This window comes from Rhinolophus ferrumequinum, chromosome 20 (assembly GCF_004115265.2).
Source record: "Rhinolophus ferrumequinum isolate MPI-CBG mRhiFer1 chromosome 20, mRhiFer1_v1.p, whole genome shotgun sequence".
Taxonomy (NCBI): Eukaryota; Metazoa; Chordata; class Mammalia; order Chiroptera; family Rhinolophidae; genus Rhinolophus; species Rhinolophus ferrumequinum.
In genome coordinates, this window is record NC_046303.1 from 24,569,086 (window position 1) to 24,594,931 (window position 25,846).

The 25,846-nt window shown below is 34.8% G+C and overlaps 1 protein-coding gene across 10 annotated transcripts in view; it reads left to right on the plus strand.

The window, feature by feature from the left end:
• Nucleotides 1–25,846, plus strand: part of ETV1 (ETS variant transcription factor 1) — an 89,321-nt gene that overhangs the window by 48,024 nt on the left and 15,451 nt on the right. For 7 of the 10 annotated variants that reach the window (XM_033088502.1, XM_033088500.1, XM_033088503.1 and 4 more), the window contains 4 exons: nucleotides 2,726–2,914; nucleotides 6,951–7,198; nucleotides 23,880–23,948; nucleotides 25,522–25,590. In XM_033088502.1, the coding sequence (XP_032944393.1) occupies nucleotides 2,726–2,914; nucleotides 6,951–7,198; nucleotides 23,880–23,948; nucleotides 25,522–25,590 (575 nt within the window). The remainder of the gene's footprint in view (nucleotides 1–2,725; nucleotides 2,915–6,950; nucleotides 7,199–23,879; nucleotides 23,949–25,521; nucleotides 25,591–25,846) is intronic. The other 3 variants (XM_033088505.1, XM_033088506.1, XM_033088504.1) reach the window with 1 other exon arrangement.

Genomic DNA, 25,846 nt, shown 5'->3' on the forward strand with positions numbered 1-25,846 from the left:
TACTCTCTAGATCCAGGATATATAAGATCCTAGAAACTTAGATTTGTGCAGTCTCTTGGAAGCTGAACAGTACTTGCATATTTGATTACTATTTATTCTTGCAAACTTGTCTTTTATATCTGCTTTTCTAGGAGTTTCACCAGAGTCTGAAACTACGAGCCAGTTCAATTAAAACTACAAAGCTTTTATAAAAGCTGTCTTGTAGAAGCAAAGATGTCTTTTAGAAGCTAACTATTAAAGCATACTTGGTTCACATAAAACAATATTGATCAATCTAAGTTTTATTTTATAATGTTTTTAATTTTTGCATTTTCTCCTTAAGAGTGTTATGTGTTCACAGAATAATTAATATATTAAAGAATTTTTAATTAATGAGCCAAATAAATATAGAATTGTCATTGCATTTCAGCATTGATCAGAAATGTGACTGAAATAACTAGTGCAATACATGAGGTGTGATCAAACAATACAGTGAATGTTTAAATAAAAAAAAATTACAGTAGAAGATACATTGCCATTAATACCTCTCAAAATATTTCCCCTCACTTCAAACACACTTATCCCATTGTTCTTGCCACTCTCTGAAGCAGTCTGGAAGTCCTCTTTCGTGAGTGTCTCTAGTTGTGCTGTCATAGCTGCCTCAATGCCCTAAGTCATTTTGACTTTGGGGAAGAGCCAGAAGTAGCTGATTGCCAGATCCAATGAATAAGGCGGATGAGGACAGACTGTAATGTTTTTATTTGACAGAAATTGTATACCAGAAGCGATGGGTGACACTGAGCATTGTCATGTTGGAGGATGATTTACCGTGCATTTTAAAACACACCTATTCTCAACCGTAGCTCACATCTAACTGATTGCAGTGAACAAGATGAAACTTGTCACTCACTGTTACTAAGGTTTGCCATGCCGCTTCTGAATTGAAGATACTTCTCTTTCCGTTGGATGGCTGGCACTCGGCAGCAGCATTCACCGTATTCTTTGATCACAACAGAAAGGCTCCATGTCACACATCACTTCTGGTATGGGAATTTCTGTCACATAAAAACATTACGGTGCGTCCTCATCCACCTTATTTACTGGATCTGGCATCATGCAACTTCTGGCCCTTCCCTAAAGTCAAATTGACAATGAAAGGTAAACATTTTGAATCAATTCAAGACATCAAGGCAGCCACAACAGCCCAACTAAAGAACTCACGAAAGAGGACTCCAGAACTGCTTCAGAAAGTGGCAAGAACGATGGGATAAGTGTGTTTGAAGTGAGGGGGATTAATGGTAGTTTGTCTTTTACTATAATATATATATTTTTAATTTTAAGCATTCGCCATATTTTCTTATCACACCTCGTGTGACACATCTAACATCCATAAATTAACAGTAGAGGAATTGCCTGAATATTTTGAAGTTCTCCCTGAGAACCAATAATTCCCACAGTGAAATATGGATTATATTCTCCTTCTCTATGCAAACAATATAAATACAACATTTCATAGGGGGACAAAGTACTGTCCCAGAAAAAAAGATGTATCTTTTTATTGGGGGGGGTGGGGGAATGAGAGCAGTGAACCATTTTATAAAAGAAGTAGATTCTCATTTAGAAATATTGGTAAAGAAAATAAGAAGAACCAAACATAATGTTTTTTATATAAATACTATTGACTTTAAGGTAAACTAGACTTATGAAGCACATACTCCTTCCATTCTGTGAAGTATTTTTGCACTTGGTTGTAATTCTCTTGTATAAATGGAGCAACAGAATAAATTATCACATAAGTCAATGCAAAAAAAAAGTTTCCTTTTTTAAATAAAAGTATGTATTGATGAATGCTTTTTATTTTACAAAGAAATACAGTATTATAACCTAGAAATATCTTTTTGTTTGGAAATTTAAGTAAAATTTGTTTTTAGTAAAATAATTTAGATTACAAAAATAAGTTAAATAACATCCTCAAAGGCTACACATAGGAAATCAACTGAAATTCATAATAAATAACCTTATTTTATTCATTTGTGAGTGTTTAGAAGTTAGACTCTGACAATAGGGCTTTGTTCTTAAGAACATTATGATTTTGTACTTATTCTTATACTCCAAGAATGTTTAAATATATCAGAGGGATTTTAATTTGCCTCATTGATTTTTATTATCCCATGTGAGGAAGTCAATGCCAAGCATCATTTATTTTATATGAAAATAGTGAAAATAAGGCAACAGCCTCTCCTTCTTAAAATTCTTCCACAAAGTCAAGCCAGGTATGATCTCCATCTTATTTAACTGGTGTTTGTTCTTGTTGTAAAATCTAATTTAATATGGAAGAATTATACCAGAAATATTTAATGATGTAGAAAAGGTCTGTGCAATTTGCTCAAGGAGACATACCAAGAACAGATGGAAATAATAACACTTTCATAAGCAGTGATTTTCCTTATACTAAGTTGTTTGTATGTATTACAAATATGTACATTTTATATTTATGCTGTTACCAAGTTATATATTAAATATCCTACTTTCTATTTAAGTGTGTGGTGATTTTTTAAGATTGCACGTTCTAGAATTACAAAAACCAAGAACATAAAATTCTAACTTCCTTATGACTTAAGGCTAAAATGTTTTTCTTTCCTTGGGTTAGAATTTTCTTTTTCTTTCTTTTTTTTTTTTTAATTGCTCCAAAGAAACAATTTTTTTTTCTCTCTCTGTCTCTCTCTCTTTTTTGTTCCTTGGGTAGTGCCTATGATCAGAAGCCACAAGTGGGAATGAGGCCCTCCAACCCCCCGACACCATCCAGCACTCCAGTGTCCCCATTACATCATGCATCTCCAAACTCAACTCATACTCCAAAACCAGACCGCGCTTTCCCAGCTCACCTGCCTCCATCGCAGTCCATGCAAGACAGCAGCTACCCCATGGACCACAGGTATACAGCAAATCCTATTATTGTAAAAACTGTTTTTTCGTATTCTTGGAAGAAGTTACTATTACCAATTCCTATGACCTATACTAGATTTAAGGTGAGCATATTAATTTTGCACATCTGTGAAAAATAATTTTAGAAAGACCTTTATCTATAGTTGTAATTTGTGGAGAAGGTCATTTAGAAACATTCCTTTTATAAACATTTAAACGTATTGCTAAAATGGAAAATTAATCTATATACTGACATTTGAACATTTCCCTTTCGCTTTGCCTGAATTAAATTGCTTCACTTAAACTTTAAATCAGATCATCCCATTTTTATGAGCATATGTGTGTACTTGTTCTATAAAGTTAGACTAATTTTAGTAGGTGGCTTATGGAATTAGTTTCTCTACCTTATATTGAATGGCATGCACAGTTTTGCAGAACAGAACTTATTTGATTATAAAGTATTTTCCTTCCTTTCCAAGTGATGAATATTTAATGTCAGTAGATGCATGACCCTGGACACTGAGAGTATAAAGTTAAGGCAATAGAGACCACATTATTATTACTTAGAAAGGAGTGAGGCCAGAACCAGAGCGAGGAGCGAGGGAGAATGCTGTGGTGGGTAATTCTGGATTCCTAGAGATAAGTTAATTCATATTTAAATAAAATATTGGGAGACCTTTAGAGGTCTTGCTAATACAACTTAAAACACAGGTTGATTACATATAGCACCCTTCTTTCCCCTTCTCCCTGTATAGAGCCAGGGGTGTGCTGGTAAATGTTTAACAGGCTCTAAGGGAGAAAATCCAAAATACCGGATGTGTAGCATTTGGTGAATCTGTGATGTAAATATTACCCCCATGGTTGACTCCAAGTTACCAATGTGACAACCTTGAATGTGGAATTGGAAAGAGATGTGCAGTAGCACACCATTGTGTAGTATTTCTACCATACAGATACTACAGTCATAACCTCAAGATCATAATTGGTAGTAAAATGTAGTACAATAAGTAGGAAGTTATGAGTTTTCAGCATTAATTGCATTTGTTTTTAACATATATATATATATATATATATATATATATATATATATATATATATTCATTTTTTAAATGATAAATTTACATAGTTTACTTCTTAATAATGGCTGTTTAACAACGGACTCACAGCATTTCTGAAAATTTAACAATAAGCTAGTGCAACCTGGCTCTGACACACCATTATAAAAATAACTCAGGTGAAGGAATTCTCTAGATCAGCAGAGGAAACCGGAAGATGTGCCACTGGCAACTTGCTGAAAATGAGGGAATACTCAAATCTGCTTTTTAAAAGTTACTTAATGCCACCCAATCTCAAATTCAGTAACTCTCTTTTGGTGTGAAGGGATAAGATGAAAGCATTCTTTCCAATGTGAAACTAAGCTGTATCTTTGTTTCCATCACTAAGTCCTCTTTTGCTTTAGTTATTAAATGTTTCCTATTATCTTTCCCTTCTCACCCTGTAGACTTAAGACCTTGTCAGAGCATAATGGTTATGTGCATCTGTGTAAACAGTTTTGTAAATACAGATGAAAGAAATCTTATTGCAGGGTGGGTCGTTAAACAGATGCACATTGTGCGGGGCTAAGAGGGAAAAAAACAAGTATGAACAAAAAAGCAAATTTTATTTTGTCCACTCTGGTGACTTCCCAGAGTTCTTGATACCTGAGTCTCTCGCTCTTCAAATGACTGCCGGAATTCTAGATTGTAGGGTTTGCTTTTTATGCAGAGTAGTTATTTCTTATGGAAGGTGATGGCTAAACAAGCAGTGTGCCTGCTTTTAGGTGACCTAACTTGAAATGCTTTAGCCAAATCCATTTTAGTTTCTCTACTTGAAGTCAAATATTTGAGACTGAGAACAGCCGGTCCGGAACTGTAAGAGGGAAGCTCAGGGTCTTTTCCCACTGCCCCCCATTGTGTTTTGAGGACAGTACCAGCTGGCCAATCCCAGGAAAATCTTTGGAGCCGTATGTTTCTGAGGAGGATTTCTTGGAGGGCTCCAGCCAACAAATGACAGTCCCTCAGTTATAAATGGCAAATTTGCTCTGGGAACAGATCCTTTCCCCAAATAGCCCCCTCCAGCCTAGGCACCCCACCTCACTCTGGGAATGCTTTATGGCCAACTGGGCTGCACCCTGCTTCCTTTCCTCAGGCTCATTCTGCTCCTCAGGCCAGCCCTTTGGCACTTTTTCCTGAACCTACTGTGCAGGAGCCCTGTCTCTTTTTTCTCAGTGTTTCCCACCACTTATATGCTGTTTTTCTTTATCCCAGAGCTCATCGGCATGCTCTCCTTATCTTTAGCTCTCTTCCAGAAGCTTCTTGAGTCACTTTCTCTTTATAATTGGTTGGCAGCTCATAAGAATGGCACCAAAATTGTGTAGCTTCCTATGAAGCATATCTGTTTGATATATAACGTGGTCCTCAGCAAGTACCAACTGGAATCAGGTTGATTTGTAAAAACAAATGGCTGATTCCTTAAAGCTTTTAGTATTAGTATTGTTAACTTCCTTTTAAGGCTTCACAAGTGAGCTGCTTTCTTATTTTAACTTCAAGTTACAATTTTCTGATTCACTCCTTGACAGTTCTTAATGATAAATTCTGTTTCTTTTTTTGACTAATGAAATAAGCAAGGGAAGGGATATGAATGCAGTGCCAGCAAGCCTAACAGTTTTGCAATATCCAAGTTTCTAAGCTTATTCTTTGCAGGTGCAGGTGGAATGTCAGTGCTTTCTAGGACAGCCAGTGAGGCGAGGGTTAAAACACAGGATGGAGTGTTCTCAGAAATGCTAAAGCAACTGCTTTGCAATTCTTTAGCTTTTACTTTATTTTCATTTAACATTACCAAAATTAAATGTTAACTTTCCAAATTAACGTCTCCAGAATGCGTTTAGTGTGGGGGAAGGGAGTTAATAGGCTTATATTAGCTCACAGTGATGTTTGATAGGTTATTTTTAAACACTCCTGGGCATTTTTAGAGCACTTTTAAATCTTTAAATAATCCATATCTTTGTGGTAGGTCAATGATGTTATGGATGAGAAACACAGAACCCAACGATTATGATGATTAGCCAATCACTACAGGGTATAACCAAGAAGGAAGGAGCAGCAAGTCTTACTCTCAGCTTTCTGCCAAGGCTTCAGAACTTCCTCATCTCCTAACAGTGTGACCTGTCCCAAATCCATGCAACACATATGTGTCATTTCCATCTTTCGAGGGCTGCTGTATATTTTAAGCTTATTTTTATCAATCTTTTTTTTTTTTTTTGAAGCTTTTGGAAGTCAGTGTGTTGTGTGCTACTGTTTGACAGTGAAGAGATGGTCTTTTAAAAGCCAGCTTGGATTAGTCTCTCTACTTCACCGTTTTATTTATCACTAGAATACCATATTATTTAGAACACTGTTGAAGATTTAAGAGCCCTGTCCGTTTGAGAAGAGGACAAGAGAGGAGCCCTCTCTTGTTTGCTCATTAACTGTTGGTGAGGGAATGAAAACCAATAAGCAGGTTTTTATTTGGTTGGGGTTTGTTTGTTTGTTTGTTGATTATTTGGGTAACAGAATTAAAAGATGGAGGATACAGTTTGAGATCAGCTTCTTTCTGTTTTTTCCCTTTTCTTTTTTTAGTGTATAATTGTTTGAGAACCTCAATTAATACGGAAATTTGAAAAATGATTCAATTGATTTAGAATTTGGTATTTTTACTGTTATGGTATATATTTCCTCAAAATAGTGCACTGCTCTCCCAGCCCTCCTCAAAGCACACGTTCAACTTACTGTAATGTATCAAATGATTCTGCAAAGGACTAATTAGAAGGGGGAACACAAGTCGTGTTATGATTAAGACTCACTTAGGTGCTACTGACCTAAGAGGGAGAAATCTAGTCTCCGTTAAAGATTTACTCTTCCTGTCAGTTGGTATTATGTTCATCAACTAAACAGTTATAAATCATACCAATGTTTTAAAGAGTATTCCCTGTTACTGTTTTATTTGAAACATGTTCTCTTATTTCCCAGATTTCGCCGCCAGCTTTCTGAACCCTGTAATTCCTTTCCTCCTTTGCCGACAATGCCGAGGGAAGGACGTCCTATGTACCAACGGCAGATGTCTGAGCCAAACATCCCCTTCCCACCTCAAGGCTTTAAGCAGGAGTACCACGACCCAGTGTATGAACACAACACCATGGTTGGTGGTGCGCCCAGCCAAAGCTTCCCCCCGCCTCTGATGATTAAACAGGAACCCAGAGATTTTGCATATGATTCAGGTAGGCCCATGCTTTAAGTTACTTTTAAGACATTTTTTCACTGGCTTGTCACTTGGATTAGTATTGACATCCGACTGGGTGGCTTCTGACATTTTGTGTGTGTGTATTCTTTCTGATGTTACCCCTTCTTTGAATCTTTGTCTATATGTGAAGGGTGGGACTATCACACCGTTTTGGCATAAGCCGATGGTTGAAATAGTGTCTAGAAATGAAACCAGTCCAAAGAAGAGTGCAATTTGTAAAATGAGGTACACTCTCAGCCCAAGAGAGTAACATTATCATTCTTTTCTGGATTCTGGCTTTTTTTTTTTTTTTTTTTCTATTTTGCTGCTATAGCACTATTTAATACCTGTGTTTAAAGAAAGCGATATTCTTCTATACTGGGTCACTTATTACTGATAACTGTTTGCTTTTTCCTTTATTGGTGGCAAGATTCCAAGGTTTCAGAAATAAGATTCTTACATAGTAGGAGAAGAATACAAAAATAAAGATTATGGTTTGTTCATGGAGCTTAGCTGGAGGCTCACTGAGCCAGAATGGCCCCACAAAGTAGTATATCAACATGGAAAAGGGAGTTTTCCTAAAAGTAAGAAACTCTTAAAATCTATTGCAAATGTTACCACCAAATTTGACCTTGAAACCTTAGATGGATTACTTAACTCATTTTTGCTGTGTCTCCTGTTACAATTTCACAATCAGGGCGTCTGCTTTTCAAATATCTCAGGGTTTTATTTTATTTATTTGTTTTTGTATGAAATAAAAACTAATACTTACAAGAGGGACACCATGTATTTGCAAAATATTAACATTGTGACTGTGGTCAATAGATGGTTGTGGAGTTGGGAATATTTGAAAACAATGTAATTTTCTTTTGTTTAGATAGAAATTTATGGATGTTCTTTATGAAAGAACTATGGCTTCTCTAGGAAAAATTCTGCTGAGTTTTTGTGTCAGTTCTACTTGAGGAAAGAGTGTTATTTCTGGGTCTTGAGTTTCCAAGTTGCATAAAATTACTTGATTTATTATGAATTGCCCTTTAAAGCTTGGCAAGAAGGGCCCTATAACTGACAATCTCCCTCTAGACCCTTCCTCATTGGGCAAGAAGTTCAAAGGCCTAAGAGGAATCGTCCACTCAGAGGCTTTGCCTCCATTTCTAGAAAGTGCACCAGCTCCCCAAGACCCATGTGTTCCTTGCCAAGCAGGCCCTGAGTCCACTTTTAGGGCCTGAGCAGGTACTTCCTGGCCCGATTTTCTGAAGGCAGAGCACACTGAACCTGTGTGTGCCTCTAGTTTCAAGGAGACAGCTAAGGGACGCCTGTTTGTGAGAGGGTGAGGATGGAGCTTGATGTTTCATATGCTTACATGTCAGGACCCCATGGTACGGCAATAAGGGGTTGAATGATAGGAAGAGAGGCAGGAAGTGGGGTATGCTGGGATCTGAAGGCTGGAAGTGGGCTCCACACCATCCTATTCCAGTGCTAATCTTAGAGATTTACCCAAATTCTAGATTTGACCCAACCTTCCAGGTTGTTATGATGATATATTTTCAAGGAATGGTAGGAGACAACGTATGTATTAGTTTGTTTGGCTTGTTTGTAAAGAAAAACATTTGAATATATGGTGTGAAGGCCTTTAGTTGAATGCTTGCCCCAAACCCTGTAATTTGGCGACTATACTGAAATGTACCTTAGTGGGTTCAGTTTAGGACCTTTTATGTTTTCCATAATTTATGTCCATAATTAAGAGCCCGGAATTACAATGCACTTTATTACAGATAAGATTCATTTTTTCTCTGTAAATTTCAAATGCTGTTAACTGATGTTATCCTTATTCTCCAAACCACATTTCACTTTGCTTCAGTTTTTTGAATACACCATGGTTTCAAGAAACTTTACATGGAAATCATATAAAATAGCTCAAATAAGTGGCTCAAAAGCACTTGCAGAGCGTAGCATTTTAAAAAGTTTCTGTGTTTTAGAAATGTCTAACATTGAAGCCATTTTTTTGATTGTGTGGTTACATATATATTCTTCATATTTATATTACATATAAAAAGACCTGTAACATGGTGTTGAGTATGTGTAACTTCGTGAGAAGACATGGTCCAAACAAGAAGAGGTTTAAATAATCCAATGATGGCAAAAAAATAGGACCTGGTGCCGTAAGATTTAACTGCATTATTTATGGGTCACACTAATAGGAACTCCAGTCAGTCATTGTCTGACCCTCAAAAGCACAGATTCAGTCACTTATAACCTCAAAAGCATAGCCCATGTCTTAACTGAGGCCGTTATAATAAAATACGATCAACTGGGAAGCTTAAGCAACCAAAATTTAGTTCTCACAGTTCTGTAGGCTGGGAAGACCAAGATCAAGGTGGCAGCAGATTGAGTTCCTGGTGAGAGACCTCTTCCTAGCTTGTAGATGGCCACTTTCTCACTGTGTCCCCACATGGCGGAGGGAGATAGTGAGTGAGCTCTGGTCTCTCTCTTCTTCTTCTCCTAAGGACACTAATCCCACCATGGGGGCCCCACCCTCAGGTATCCTGTTTTAAAAGTATGTAGGGCATCTCTTTTATAAGCGTACCACATACCTTGTAGAATACTTGGGAATATTTGAGAAGCTGTTAATTTATGTAACTTTCTCCGCTCCAAATTACATTTCAAATTGCTAAAGCTGTACAACACCTTTGAATTCTAATTTTAATATGGCCCATAGGATACAGTTCTGTTTTGCTTGAATAGTTGACTAGTAAAATAGTGTCTTCTGGATGGGATGTAAAAGAACTGTAATAACAGTGAAACAAAGGCTTATGAAAAATTAATCAGTGGGTATCAAAATGTACTTTACTACATTGTGCCACCAAATTGCAGCAATTAAGTTGGCGCGTCTCTGTATGTCCTATATTGGAGTCAACAAGTATGATATCCACATATTTTGTTTTGTTGTCATTAGTTCTTTCATCTTTGCTGACGGCACATTAAATAAACTTTATAGGACATCTAATGTATTTATCATTGAATCGTTGATTTCTTGGTTCACTTATTGATATTGAACAAAGAGCACATTAGGAAATATTTTATGTGATTTGAAAGCAATGTCAAAAATATTTCATAGTCAGTTTACTCAGCCTCTGTGATCAAAGATTGTCCTTTCAGAAGGCCATCAGAACTCTATTGCTTAATTTAATATAACAATGTAAATGTTGTGAAAATAAAAGAAGCTGTATAAGTGAAAAGGCAGCATGATTATACTTTAATAAAGCCTGACGTTAATTATGACATGGGAAATGGAAGGTCTATTAGTTATAATTATAATTACAGGAATGCAATTTCGACTGCTGAATATTTAAGCTAAAAAATGCAAAATATTATCTTAGTAGAGTAGAAATTTTTATTCAGGGAAAGAGAAAGAAAAAAGCACTTGGATCAGAAGACACTGAGGAGATAAAACATCAGTAGCTGGAGCCAACTTGCGGAACCTGTACAGTGTGATTGTGATTGTACTATGCTATTAAATTCGAGCTAGTCCAATTATATCTAGTATTGTTTTTTTCCCTTATTCTGTAACCTAATGGTGCAGCACCAAGCAGTACACAGATTTTTTGTTGGTTGGTTGTTTTTCCTGAATCCAACATAATTTTCTCTTTCTTGCCCCTAGGGCCAACTGATTACATAAAAAGAGTGGAATATGCGTTGAATGCTTGATTTGGAGTACCTTAGGCAGTGCTCCATTTTCATAGAATTGTGATTATTTTCCCTATTTCATGCTCACCTATGAGGTTCTGCAGGTCCAGAATGCCCCATGAGACAATTATTTGAGGTATTCTTAACACCATGTTGTTAGAATTGTGCTAGTTGATTGGTTGGTCTTGTGTTTGTTTTGTTATTATTATTGTTATTGTTTTATGTCTTTACTTATTTATTTTGATAGCTTAGGGCAGTATTTTAAAGGGTTGGTGGGCAAATGAAACTAAAGTTTTACAACCGAGAGGCATCTTTTAAACTAATTGGAGCAGGGGTGTCCAAACTGCGGCCCGCGGGCCAACTGCGGCCGGTGATCCATTGTTAATTGGCCCGCAGCAAATTCCAAAAATATATTTAGCTTACTTAAATAAACCAGGTGAGGCAATACGTACTTCACCTCGAGTGAGCGGCCCAGCTGTTTGTGTATTTTACCGCATATGGCCCTTGGTGAAAACCATTGAGAAAAGTTTGGACACCGCTGAATTAGAGTAATAATCTGAGAGCTGGGAGTAAAGAGGTGAAAGGAGAACTTTCAGGGACATGAAGACTGTTGCTGGAATGAAAAAAAGGGGGACGTGCTTGCCTTGAGCTTGGGAAAAATAGGCAGAAGTAAAGAGTACAGGAGAGAGCAGACATGTGCTTCCAGAAGAAAATGTGTCTGTATTTTTTTATGTAATTTAATTTTTTGTGGCTACTCCTGTGGGTATTGATGCAGCCTCCTTTCATTTGGAGGCATGTAATAGTGTAATATTGATGCTGTGACAAATGTTAGCACTATTTTAAATTGGGAAATTGGCACAAATTTATTTCATAGAATTATCAGTCTTTAAACTCATGAAAGCTCTTGGAGATTACCTAGTTCAAATTCTTTATCCAAATCTCAGTTGAACATGTACTATGTCAAGTTAAGTTAACAGTAACATCAATGTTTTGTGAAACAGCCAAAACTAGAACCAAGGTTTTCTTATTTTTAGTTTAATGCATAGTTCACAGTCTTCCCATATAATTGTCCAAATAAGTACTTTAGCCCATTATTAGTTACATATATTATTGATCCTGTTCTCTAATTTAAGACTAAATGTTTTTCTATGGCTTTTAAAAGCTCTATATGATCCAGGGCAACAAAAGCATCTGTACTATGACTGAGGACATGCTTTTCCTAATCTGGAGGTGTACATTTCACATTAGATGGTCCCCAAATTTTAGGGTAATTGTTAGGTATTCACTGTTGAAAGATAGGAAAACATAGACCTCAAATGATAGTTAGCATTGCATTCTATTTTCTTTTAAAAACTATATATTGTCAGGATTTGAGATTGTTGAGGAAGTGAGTTTTCCTAATAGTTTTTCTGGAAATGGCTGAATTAATAATTAGAAGGAAAGTGGTAAATTAATGGCCCATCCAGATCTAAAATTCTTTGATTAAATGAACTTTGAGTTTGTTTGAAGTTTCTTATTGGACTTCACTCTTTGTTAAAACCCCTGATAGCTTGATAGCTTAAAATTTAACTAAAGTAGTCATTTTAAACTTTTGTCAGCTGAATCCATGTTTCACCAGGAAGCTTAAGAGAGACTGCAATGTATAAAACAGATGTAAGGAAAGTTTTCATTTGGAAGAATAAGATGTCCCTTTTCTATTTTCCATTTATAAATTCATTAATTCTTCACCCAAACAACCCCTCCCAAGTTCCCCATACACTTTTTGGGACTTTGATGAGGGCCAGTAGACAAAACTTCAAATTTAGAGAAAGAATAACTGTCCTTAGCATGTCAAAAATTTACGTATAGACTGAGAAATGATAAAATAAATACTGAAAAATATTTACCTCATGTTAAATAGGTTAAAACTGGGAATACATGTAACTTTCGTCTGTCAGAGCTGACCAGTATACCTGCTACTCATGTAGGCCCAAGCTAGCACTTTAGTCAAGAGAGTTAAATACTCGTGGGTTTCTGAAATGACAATAGAGGAAGTTTGTATGTTGTAAATGCTATTCTGTGTTTTGCTGTGTTGGTGGGTACACATCTTAATCAAACAGTATGTAAAGTAGGGAAGTAATTCCTAATGTTACTTCTAATAAGCCTTGCTTGGGATTTCTCTTGCAGAGTTTATAATTTTTTTTTTCAATTAAAACATACCCTTTTTTATTTAGCATATACATTTTCTTTTTTTTAATTAAAATGTATTGGGGTGACAATGGTTAGTAAAATTATATAGGTTTCAAATGTACAATTCCATAATACAGCATCTATATATCACATTGTGTGTTCACCAACCAGAGTCCGTTCTCCTTCCATCACCATATATTTGACCTTCTTTACCCTCTTCTACCACGTCCCTCCCCCCTTACCCTTTGGTAACCACTGAAGTATTGTCTGTGTCTATGAGTTTTTGTTTCTTTATTTGTTTGTCTTGTTCTTTTGTTTTATTTCCTACGTATCAGTGAAGTCATATAGTTCTTAACTTTCTTTTTCTAACTTATTTCACTTAGCATAATCTCAAGATCCATCCATGTCGTTGCAAATGGCACTATTTCATCTGTTCTTATGGCAGAGTAGTATAATATGGTTTTAAAGTAAAAGTTTAGGGATGAAATCAGTGGATATCAGAGCAAGAACATAGTTATTTTCGTCAGCCACATAGAAATATACATAAATAGTGCTTTATGTTTTTGGGCATGATTTGTCAGGGCCTTAATCAACTAAATCAACTTGCACAAAATTTTTAAAAACTCAGAAGGCTAAAATTACTCAGTATAAGTTTACCTCTAAATGATGACCATTATGATTATTACTATTATTACTTTATCAATATCTCAGAAATTCTGTCATTAGGGCATGTTACTTTTTTAATTTTTATTTATGTATTTATGTATATATTTATTTATAAGAGGAGCTATATATTATAGGGAAATTGAACTCATGCATATATTCTAATAAATTTCCTTATATCCTTTGGAAATAGAGTTGCACATAATCAAAAATATTGTTCACGAAACACAAGGAATACAGTGATTATAAAAGGAAACTTGAAAAATGCTAATTAAAGTCAGATGGCAAAAAGGGAGTGGAAGTAAAGGTCCTGATATTTATTTTGAACATTTAGTCCTACCATAAACTAGCTGCTTGTCATTTCCTAAGTGGAAAGCCCCATGATAAATAATTATCATTTAAATTTTAAAAAACATGAAATATTACATTTGAAAATATTTAGCCTCTTTTCCTCATTTTCATTTACGTATGTTTGAATCACTGTAAAAAGTAATTCCTAAAAGAATACTGAATTTTTCTAAAGTCTTTAAAAAAAATGTTATTTAGGAATTAATAACTCTATGTGTGTTTATTCTTCAGTGGTCTTGCTTTGTTCCATCGTTTCTCTGGATAGTAGATTAGAGGAGCCCTTATCACCTCCACATCTGGCTGTGTCAAGTATTTCAATTTTGAACTCCAAAATACGGTAGTGACTTTCTCCTCTGCCATTTTATTTACTAGATATTAGAAATTTACAAGAGAAACTGTCATAACATCGTAGTAGATAATCCTTCAGAGGTTTAAAACCAAAAACTAGGCATTTTCAATGTTTCTCCTTCTCATTCCTTCTACAGGCATGGGAAAGATCCTGTGAGAAATAGTTTAGAGAGATATATAGGGATTTTGACTGCAACAGTTTTCCTACGTGGATTTAGTTCACTGGAAAAGAGAAGTGTTTTCTTCCCTCTGGAATGAAGGATCAAATTACAGATGGCTGATAAAATGTGTATGTTTAACAATGTTCAGTATAGGACTGACTCTTCACAAATCAGTCCCCTAATTTCTCATAAATAGCCTCTTATTTCCTCCTCAAAACTGTAAATATTTTTAAACATAACCGTCTTTAGTAATTTCTAGGACAATGATGGTTATGGTTCGATGAACTTTGGCTTTTTGTACCTGATATATAACACTACCAAAAGCCGAGCCTTTGCCCTATCCCATTACTCAGCATCATTTGCTTAGCCCACACTTTCTCCTGAAACATCGCAGCTCATTTATTTACCCTCCTAACTTGATCGCTTCAAGAAATTCAAGTGGAAAAACACCTTGGAATTTAAAGGAATGAGCTATTGATCTTTTAGAAAATGTTAACATCTTCCCTGTTTTTCTAACATCCAAAGATAATTTTCTTTTACTCAGCCAGTGATTTGTGGATCACTTGCTCTCTGATTTTTAGGCGCCTCAATTGTGAAAAGTGACAGTGATGTCTTCCTAATTGATTTTTGTTATTACAATAGAGGTCATGGATAGGCCTTACGATTTGACTTTGCTTTTTTATTGTTTAGTGTATCTCAGATGTGTTTTCCTCATTCCTTTATGAGTTAAAATAGCTAATCTCCCAAAGCAGTACTCTGGTCCACTCTGTCAGTTTTTCTAAGAAATACTTAAATATGCTGTAAATCTACGGTTACAGTAAGTGGCATTGGCTAGTGATTTGATTTGAGAATTGAGACTACGGTCTGGATTTACTCTTTATGCATTAACACAGGTCAAATGGACAGGGACTGCATTTAAATCAGTAATGGAAGGCTGAAGGCTGTCTTAAACCAATCACATCAGTTTTCCCCATGATGGATTGGACCCTAGGGGCAGATCGTAAGCATTTCTCTTACATGAATGGACTCTATAGAGCCTGGAGTTTCATTCATAAAATGGAGACTGAAAGGAAACACACACACACACACACACACACACACACACACACTCACTCTCTTACTCTTTGGAATGTTCATTTATACAGAGCTGAAGGGTGTAGTGTTCCATCAGCTGCTGCTTTTGCCAGTTGACTGGAAGTAATGATTAATGCTCATTGGTCCTGCCTGCATGTAACCCGACACTATTTATGGCCTTGCAGCGTTCCTAATGTATAGTGAATGAGAAGACAACATTCTCAAATCAGAAACATAAACAGGAACTGGTGGGTCTGAATTCCATTCAAATATGTCATTTCAGCCACACAGTGTTTGTCTAACTTGGATTTTACAGGCAGGAAAGGGGGAAGGGAGGGCTAATCTGCTTGTGAGTTGTACTGGCTTTAAAAAAGGGAATTAGAAGGGGGAGGAGAAAGTACTTTTATAGTGTGAGAATTTTAGTTTCTTTTTAAAGAAAACAGCCAGGATGCTTAGGCCCAGAACTGCGTATTGAGAGTGGATGAAATGAATAACTGTTTTTATATGTGCAACTAAGATTTGTAATTAAATGAGACAGTTTAAGGGTGCATATTTGGATCTCTTCCTCTGTGTGTGTGTGTGTGTGTGTGTGTGTGTGTGTGTGTGTGTGTGTTTCATGAATGTGAACAGGAAAGGGGAGATAAATATTATTTATTTTTTAAAAGTTTAGATTTAGAATATAGTTAGAGAATTATTTTTTTACACTTAAAGGATTTCTCTAAATAAGAGAGTTAACTATTTAATAGTTTAGAGGACAAGACTTTTTTTGTTTCATAAAATATTTTTACCTAGCATATAAATAACTTAATTTAGACCTTTTCAAGGAATTTTTGTCAGATTAAATACATGATTGTTTTTATCATGTGTTTTGTTTGTGTGTGTGTGTGTGTGTGTGTGTGTGTGTGTGTGTGAATGTTTTAGTTAATTGTTTCTAATTCTGGAAAATTTTACAAGGATCGATATTCAAAGATACATGTGAAAAACAAACAAAAACAAAACCCAAAGATTGACAGCATGTATTGTTGTGATTTATTTTTTATTATTCTCTTAAATTTAGAAAAGCATCCTTGTCCCATTCTGATGATCCTTCTTTTCAGTGTGCTGGCCCTCACAGTTCACTGCCTCATCCACATGTTTTTGTTATTCTTAGCATTGAAAAATAAAACCACCCACTTTGTATGACACTGAAAATATTATACTGACTCCTGGGCCTGATGTCTGTTTACTATCTATGTCACACTGAGCATGTTTTGTTACTTCTTTTGTCCTTGATTTCCTCATTTATGAAAGGGGCCAAATAATTCTCATACTTTTCTGTTTCTGTAAGGATTAAATATGTTATGTTTGTAAAGTTATAGATACAGCATTACTGGTAGAGGCAATAATAAAGGAATTCTGTTCCAATTTTGTCTTGACTTCCAGAGACATCCTCAAAGACTGCAAGTGTTTGAATAAGATGCCGTTCTTATTTCTAATATTTATGAATACACTTTTTGGGGCTAGAGGAGATAAGAAAATAAGAGACATATCCTTATGTTTAAGCGATCGTGTTGTGCAAGGCAAACATGATAACTGTACTATTATGTTGTTTCTGATAATGAAACAATCGTACTGAACTTCTTGAAAACTAGTAGTTTCATGTACAAAGCAAGTAGAATAAATCGTCTGAATGTTGTGGTGATCCAAGGAGACATAAAAGTGAGAGGACAAAGCAACCCATGACGCATTTGTTTCAAATCATGTAGAGTCCAGAAGGTGGATGATTCAGTATTGAAGCTCAACATTAAAACTTCCACCTCTTTAGAATTTTTTTCTGGCCTATTTGGGCAGCTAAGGGCATCTTTTCTTGTATTTTCTTTCAAACGTCTGTTAATTGTCAGAGTACAACATTATCTAATAAATAGTCAAAGTTACAATTGTGCTTATGTTTCCTATCACTTCAACTTTTTAACTCTAATAACACCTTCCAGCCTTGTAAAACTTGTAAAATTTTGAGCCTATTAGATCAAATAAACTAATCGTGTTTGAATCTGGTCCTTATTTGTATAGAACACTGCCCTCCCGACCCCCCCCCCAAAAAAACCCAGATGCTTGTAGTTTTGTAAGTAAAATTCCACACTGTTATTTCACATTATGTAGCCTTTAAGGTTTTTTTGTTTAAATTTTTATTTATTTATTTTCACATTATATAGATTTTAAGTTTTAAAAGCATCTGAAAACAGAAGACTGCATTACTTTTGTTTTTTAATTTTGCAAATACTATGCTGGGCACAATCTGTTTCTGTCCTCCAAATCTGTCAACAGTAGTAGATTCAATCCACCTGAGCTGTGGTGAAAGCGATAGATAGCTCTGCAGTTTTATATATTCACGGTTTACTACAAATCCTAATGGAAAAAATTCCATCGAAGTGTGAATGAGGTAATACTAAATTCATCACTTTCTTGTTAAGATTTCAGCCAATTCCAATTTTTCCTTCCTTCATTTGAGATTCAGTGACTAAAATGTTATACCGTGTTTCCTTGAAAATAAGACCTAGCTGGATAGTGAGCTCTAATGCGTCTTTTGGGGCAAGAATTAATATAAGACCCAGTCTTATTTTACTATAAGACCAGGTATAATATAATATAATATAATATAATATAATATAATATAATATAATATAATATAATATAATATAATATAATATAATATAATATAATATAATAAATATAATATAATATATAATACTGGGTCTTATAATAATTTTGCTCCAAAAGACTCATTAGCGCAGATTGTCCGGCTAGGTCTTATTTTCGGGGAAACAAGGCTTTTGTAAGTGACAACAAATAGGCCTTATAAAACTCGACTGTTTTGGTGTCATACTTATTCATTTATTTTTCAAATGAATTCAGACATACTAATACTGGGCCTTATTTTTTAGAGTTGCTTACTTTTAGGTTTGATCTGAAATAGAGAGGTCACGTGGGAATAAAAAATGTCCTCCCATTAGCGTCCTTTTCAGGAAGCATTATAAAGTTTTCTCGATTAGCTAAATAAAATCTATTCATGTACACGTGCAAATAGCAGAGCAAAAGGAGGCTATACTGGGATGTATGTGAATGTATTTGCATTTAAACACATATTCATAAAACTCATGTTATTTATGTACTCTAGAAAATCTTTGGATTTTAAACATTACCTGAGATTGCAGGAAATGAGGAAAACAACAAACAAAATAGTAAAGTATGGAGTTTGGCACAGATAAAACTTAGGCATATCAGGCAAGATATGCCACAATGCTTATCTTGAATGAGATTGGTGTCACTAGTTCTTGATACTACTCAATATTGCTTTAGATAATAGATACATGTTTTTAAAAGAACTTATTAAAACTCCTATGTATACATTGAAGTACAAACATGCACATACATATATTTTTCACCAAGTATATGTCCACACACACATTTTGGCTCTGGACATTTACTGTGTCAAGGTTCCCACTATCATAAACATATAATACACAAGTTTTTGTCATATTACCTCCTCAAATAGTTAGTCAAGTGTATACTCAATCTGTCCTTGCTTTGGACATGCATATGAAAGCAAAATCTTATTAAAATGCAACATCAAACTTATTCCTAACTTGCTGGCGTTTCTCATTTACTTTTAGAGACTTACTCTTAAGTTATCACACTGATAATTGCTACAGGTGTGTAACCGGAAGCATCATATGAAAGAGAGGTGTTTTTTTTTCCCATCCATGTTCAGAGTTTACTATCTGAAATATATCCAGGTTTGTATACTATTTGATAACAATTTCAACATATTGTAGGGATAGCTCAAACAGTCGTGACAAACATCTTTTTCTGATCTGGCCAGATGTTGCTACTAGAAACTTTAGGCAAACCATGCCCTTAAGGGAAACCTTCATTCTTTGTGACTAGGCAGCAGATATGCAAATCAGAGCAGTGCCTAGTAGTAGTATATGTGCAAATTCAAAACTACATTTTATGGTCAAACACTTGGTAAAATTTCCCAAATCAGTATTATATTTCCCAATATAGCTTTAAAATGTAAATCAAGAGACAACTTTTTAGTTTCACTTAATTTAAAGAGAATTTTAGCAATGTTACTACAGATGAAGACTAATCAGATTGGGTAACTTGGGGTGTTAGTTTACAATTCTTAACTCCCTCCTCCTCTGACTAGTGCATTCAAATGACAACAGTGCTTTTCTGCTTTGAATTTTTGCAGTATATTAGATCAGCTTTCATCACCATGAACTCATCTGTGACAAATTGTAGGCAGTTCAGTTTCTGCAAGCTGATTTCACCCAGTACTAATGTCATGTTGTAGGGCTCTTTGATCCGTACGTTTCAAAATAATAAAAAATCCTTTGTCTTAAATTGAATTTACATAATTTGATTTACAGATAGAATTTAAAACTTTTTACACCAAGGTTATTTAGTACCAAATATCAAGAAGTGATACTATAAAAAGAAGCTAAAAAGAGGTGTCTCCAAATATTTTTAAAATGCAATGGGGATTCTCAATTAAAATTCACAAATAATACATTTCTAATGAATTTAAAATTAATGTATTTTAAATATCACAGGTTGGTAGATTTGTGAAGAGTATTGCAGAATAAGTACACTAACGAGCAACAAATCAACTATCTCAATAGATATGTGGCGTAGGAACAGCAAATCAAGATACAAAATAATTTGGATGTGTATAATTATTTCTAGTTTTAAATACTGTAGTTCATTCTGTTTAAATACTTGTGAAGTTCACTTAAAAATAGATTATTTTATTAGTAATAATTACCATATATGGAATCCTCACTATTTAAAGATATTGGGTGAAATGTCGTCTATCACTTATCCATATGGTCCTCCCAACAACACTTTGAAGGATTTCACTATCATGATTCCCATTTTACAGATGTGAAGGTTGAGAGTTAGAGATGTTAAATGACTAACAAAATGTCCTACTCCCACAAAATATCATAAATGAGATTCAAAACCAGGTCTAATTAATGACAAGGTGCACATTTGTAATACTGGGCTATACAAATAACCCTCAGATTATAATCCATAGATGAGTGCAATGCAAAAATGCTGTCATATTAACATTTGTGCATAGGTTAAACTACAGCTCATCATTGTTGCTGAATTTTATTCCATGAAAAAATATAAGTGAACACATATGCAATGCCTCCATTCTGTTCCACAAAACATTTGCCTTTGAAGTCACCGCTTAGCTAGCTGGGTCTTAGATGAGCATTTAGCAAAAGTTAAAATGTAATGCCAAACTTCATTGGCTAGATTTTTTATTAGATAAGGTAGAAATGAAAGCAGCAGGCAATTTAATTAGCAGTAATTTTTCTGGGCAAGTCATTACTTTGATGAACTTCAGAGCAATGTTTATGGCTCCTAATTAACCATGTTAGTCATTTGATTGAATAATCACTTTGGAAATGTTTCTACAATTTGATTAGAGTCTGACCTACTCTGATAGTCATAAATTAACTGATATCACTTTAGGATAACATGACTTTAGTTACTTTAGGGGAATAAACTCCTATTAGCCATATTTTTTCAGGCTTCTCTGGACTGTATGAAAGATACTGATTTTAAAGATAGACTGGATTTAGACAGTGCTAGCTCAGTGTCTCAATTTTAAGAGCTAAATGTTAATTTTATTCACTCTGGGGTATAATAAATAGTATTAAGAACTGGCAAAGACACAATTATATTCTCATGATTTTTTTTTCCCCCTAAATTGCCATTTAGTTCTATTTTTTAGATACCAAGTGCCTTTGGAAATGTAATGGAGGTTCTGGCTTTATCTTTATTATGTCATAATTCGTTGTGTATTTTAAATCAGTGTACTTTAAATGTCATAGATTAATAAACATTCCAGAGTAAGTGCAACAAGAAATTAGAAATCAACCCATTCAGAAGATGCATGAGTATAAGTAAAATTATCCATTAAATCCTATCTTTGATGTCAAATGTCTAGCTTTCCAGGATTATGCTTATTTTGTGTTAGAACACTTTTATAAGATGTTCCTTCAACTTTGAATAGTGGGTTTCTCAGAAAAACTTGCATTTCCTCTCTTTCTCTTTTTCTCGCCCTCTGGGGAGGAAAGACTACATTTAGTCACACGCTTATATATAATAGAGTTCAGCCTATATGTTTTCCTCTAGCTGCCTCCAGAGCCAGCCAGCTGTTTTACAGCTACACTCCAGCTGGGCAGCGTCAGTAAAAGTATTTTGTGGCAGGGTGTCAACATTGGTACAACAAAATGCTTGCCTCTAAGCAGCTGCTGAGCTGATGGCAGAGTCATTAACAGTGTCCCTTTCAGGCCCAGCTGCTTTGAGGGACCTTATCCCTGGTAATAAGTCAAAATAATATTAAAAATTAAGTTGAAGTACCATTGGTTACAATGTTGGGATAAAATGGATTGCTAGCTATTTGGTAACCCAAAAGATCAACTACATTGCCACCCATTATAAATTCTGATATGCGGAAACAAGGTTCAAGCTGCCTTTTGTAGGGTCAGAATGTATACTACATAATACTTTATATAAAGAAGGCGTGGTATAATAAAATGTTTGGTAATGAATTTTACACCATTTTCAACTTATAAGCTATTGACTCCTACATACTTTTAAATGTTTTTGCTATTATGGATTGCCATAAGATATTTTTGACAAACCCACATAAGAGAAAATTTCTGTGAAAAAAAAAAATCTCATATTTTGTTTAACATTCATCACGACACAAATTTAAAAATAAATAAGACAGATTTCAAAAATGGAGCATTCCAGATCAAGAAAAATATCATCTGGGCCACATTATCTATTATAGCATGAAAGTCCATAGATGGATAGCTAAGAAGAGATAAGGGACATTAGGTTCCAATTCATTGAAATGCTCTTCATTACTTGTTAGGTCGTGTGCTTACTCCAAGTGGTGGCAGAGGACATATTCTTATATGAAATAGCACATTCATATACATTTTATAAATTTATTTTTGTATATGTTGTTTAAAAAGTTTTAGTAATACATACAGAAGTTAGAATTAACTTGATCACATATATTTATACCTTCCCATAGAAACTATATATGTTACATGCAGCTTTGGGTCAGGGTTGTGGAACCTAAAACTTACAAAATTTGGGGAATCTCAAAGAAAAGAAAATGAAATTCTATATACAAAATTAGGTTCAGGGCCTCAGAATGGACTCATGCAAGTGCAGACTCTTAAAGTTTAAACCTCATTGGTTTTACTATGAATCCACCTCTGATTGTCTGAGTAAACTTCTATACTCAGAATCAAAGAACTTGGGACTATGGTAGACTTTAGGTAACATCTGATCAAACCCTTTATTTAATAGAAACAGTAAACAAAATGGCTTGTTTAAAGTCATGTAGCTTAATTAGTAGTGAACGAAGGACTTGAATTTTAATATTTTGTCTTGTAATCCATATTTCTTGTCCTTTTTGCCTCTAAGCTACTGAACATATCTAATACACAGCCATCAATATGACTCAGGTTTAATCATTAACCAAGTTTATGTTCTCAGTGATGAGTTAACTAGATCATATAGGAAAGGCCCCATTCTTAGGGTAATTATAGTGTTTGCCATGAAATTTTTGGATTTCTGTTTTATAGCCTCATTGGTTTTCATTTGGACCTGTGTGCTTAACAAAATGAAAAGCCAGTCATGCTTTTTTATCTAGGGAAAAAAAAAAATAACAATTACCTTAAAGAGCTGGAGTAATTTTAAGAGATTTAACGATTTTATCTTTTCATGATTTTATCCAGTGTTCATAAAATAAACTATGAATGGGTCTTTTGTTGACCTTTGGTTTGATGCCATAGGGTATATAAATTTATTACATAAATGGCCTGAAATATATTTTAACTCATGAAACTGTTTGTTTCAAAGATACCATCACATTCATGTAGGATTGTAGGTAGAACCAACAACCTTTAGCATAGTTGATGTGGATAAAACTTTGAATTCCCATGCCTGTTCAAGAGAATTGGTACAACATGATCAACTTCTCATTCTTGCATTTTTAGGTGGGCCCTGCCTGAAATGTTCACTATGTGTTGACAAGTTTCCCTCATGGAGACTCATGCCACTTTCTGTAACTTGCTTATCTGCCCACTGTCCATTGTTACAACATGTTTTCAGCTCCAGACTGTGTGTGACCACTGTTGTTTCCTCTTTCAGAAGTGCCTAGCTGCCACTCGATTTATATGAGGCAAGAAGGCTTCCTGGCTCATCCCAGCAGAACAGAAGTTAAGTTTTCCATTATTGAAATTCCTTATAAATACCTGTCAAAATCATCACACATCCCAAGGATGCAGCCGCTCCATCATTACATTTTATGGGAAACATTGCTTATGTTCCCTAAACCATTATTTTTAAACTTTATCTTTTTAAAGTAAAAGGAAGATTTATCAGGTCATTATATCTTGCATTTGGTGGTTAACATGAGTGTCCTGTGCATATGAAAAGCTGAAAAGTAGATGTCTGTGTGTTATTTTTGCCAACAACCACATCCTCCTGAAATAAAACATGTGCTTTATAGATTACCCCACCTTATTACTCTGTACTGAAATGTAGCTTCGAGGAATTTTCAGATTTGCTTTACAGCCCTAAGTCATTGTTTTGAAAATAAAACAGTAGATTTAAATACATTTGCCTTTAAATACCCTGGATTTTATATTTTTGGAAAAGTAATTGTTAAGAGTGGAAATTCACATAAGAGGCCAAGAGAAGGAGATTTTAATGTGGACGTGTTTATGGTAAACATGGTGAGAAAGCTTTGATCTAATGGACTTTGTTTGGTACCTGCAAAGTAATGAATAAACATAATTTTATCTGGGTATAACCCACATTTAAATATTTCTAGAAATATGTGCATGCATGGTTCATGTTGTAAATACTGTGTTTTCAGTAAGATGATTTAGATGCATTCTTTTAGGTGAGGTCTAATATTGGTTGTTTTGTATGAATTAGATTAACAGAAGTAAATTCCTTTGTTTAAAGGATAGTAAATGAGCCGGTAAATCTAAAATATTTGAGACCAAAAATTTTATGCAATGCAATGCAATTATTGTTGATGTTGTTGTTATTAGCATGTGCCCAGCATAGAGACAAATACATTTGTGAAATAAAACTGTGACTGTATGAAATTTCTTCCTGGTGATTAAAGATATCAGCCATTAAATAAAGGTCCACAGTCAAGGATATTTGGGGGAGAAAATAATTGTGAAAAGCTGTCAATTTATTTTGCATTTTTTCTTAAGGACTTATAAAAAAAAGGAAAGTTAAATTTTTTTTTTTAATTACCTTGTCTATTGAAGATAAAAACATGAGAAGGCTAACCCAGATACATATTTCTCCTAGGGAGGGGCTAAACCAAATCAATGTTTAGTTCATCAGGGCGATAATGCAAGACAAATATCTGTGATTCACTTTGATTTCCTCCTTGTCTCATTGAATAATAAAACTTGGAAGAAAATGGAAAAAGAGATGATATGTTTATAAATCCTAGGTGTGCCAGTGATTAGGTGAGCTCTGTGCTTGGGTTAGTAGTAATATAAATAGCTAACTCTCATATATATATATATATATATGCATGCCAGGCGCTATTCTAAATTGCATATATTAAATAATTTAATCCTACAACATTCCTATAAAGTAAATGGATTGTCATTATTCCCATTTTATTGATAAAACTGAGACACAGGGGTTAAATAATGTGTCCAAGATTCCAGAGCTGAAAAATGGCAGAGTCCTTTTCTACTCCAGTTGTTGGTGAGCCTCATTTCTATCATGAATAAATGTATCCCATTTCCTCCCACAGGTTGTATGTTTGAGAAGGGTCCCAGGCAATTCTATGATGACACCTGTGTTGTCCCAGAGAAATTTGACGGTAGGTTTTTCATTGTGCTGCAAGATTTTTGTAGAGGAGCGATCTTGAAACCAGTCTCTTGAAAACAGTCGACATCCCTATTTAAAGATTTCTATGCACATCACTTGTGATTCACTCAGCTCTTGCTAAACTTTACCTTTTTGTAAATTATTTTTCTTTCCCCCATTAAAAAGCTTTTTTCTTTTGTCTCATAACATCTCATTTGTAGAAATATAACCATAGTGTCGTTCTTGCAGAGCTTTGTGTAGAATAAGGG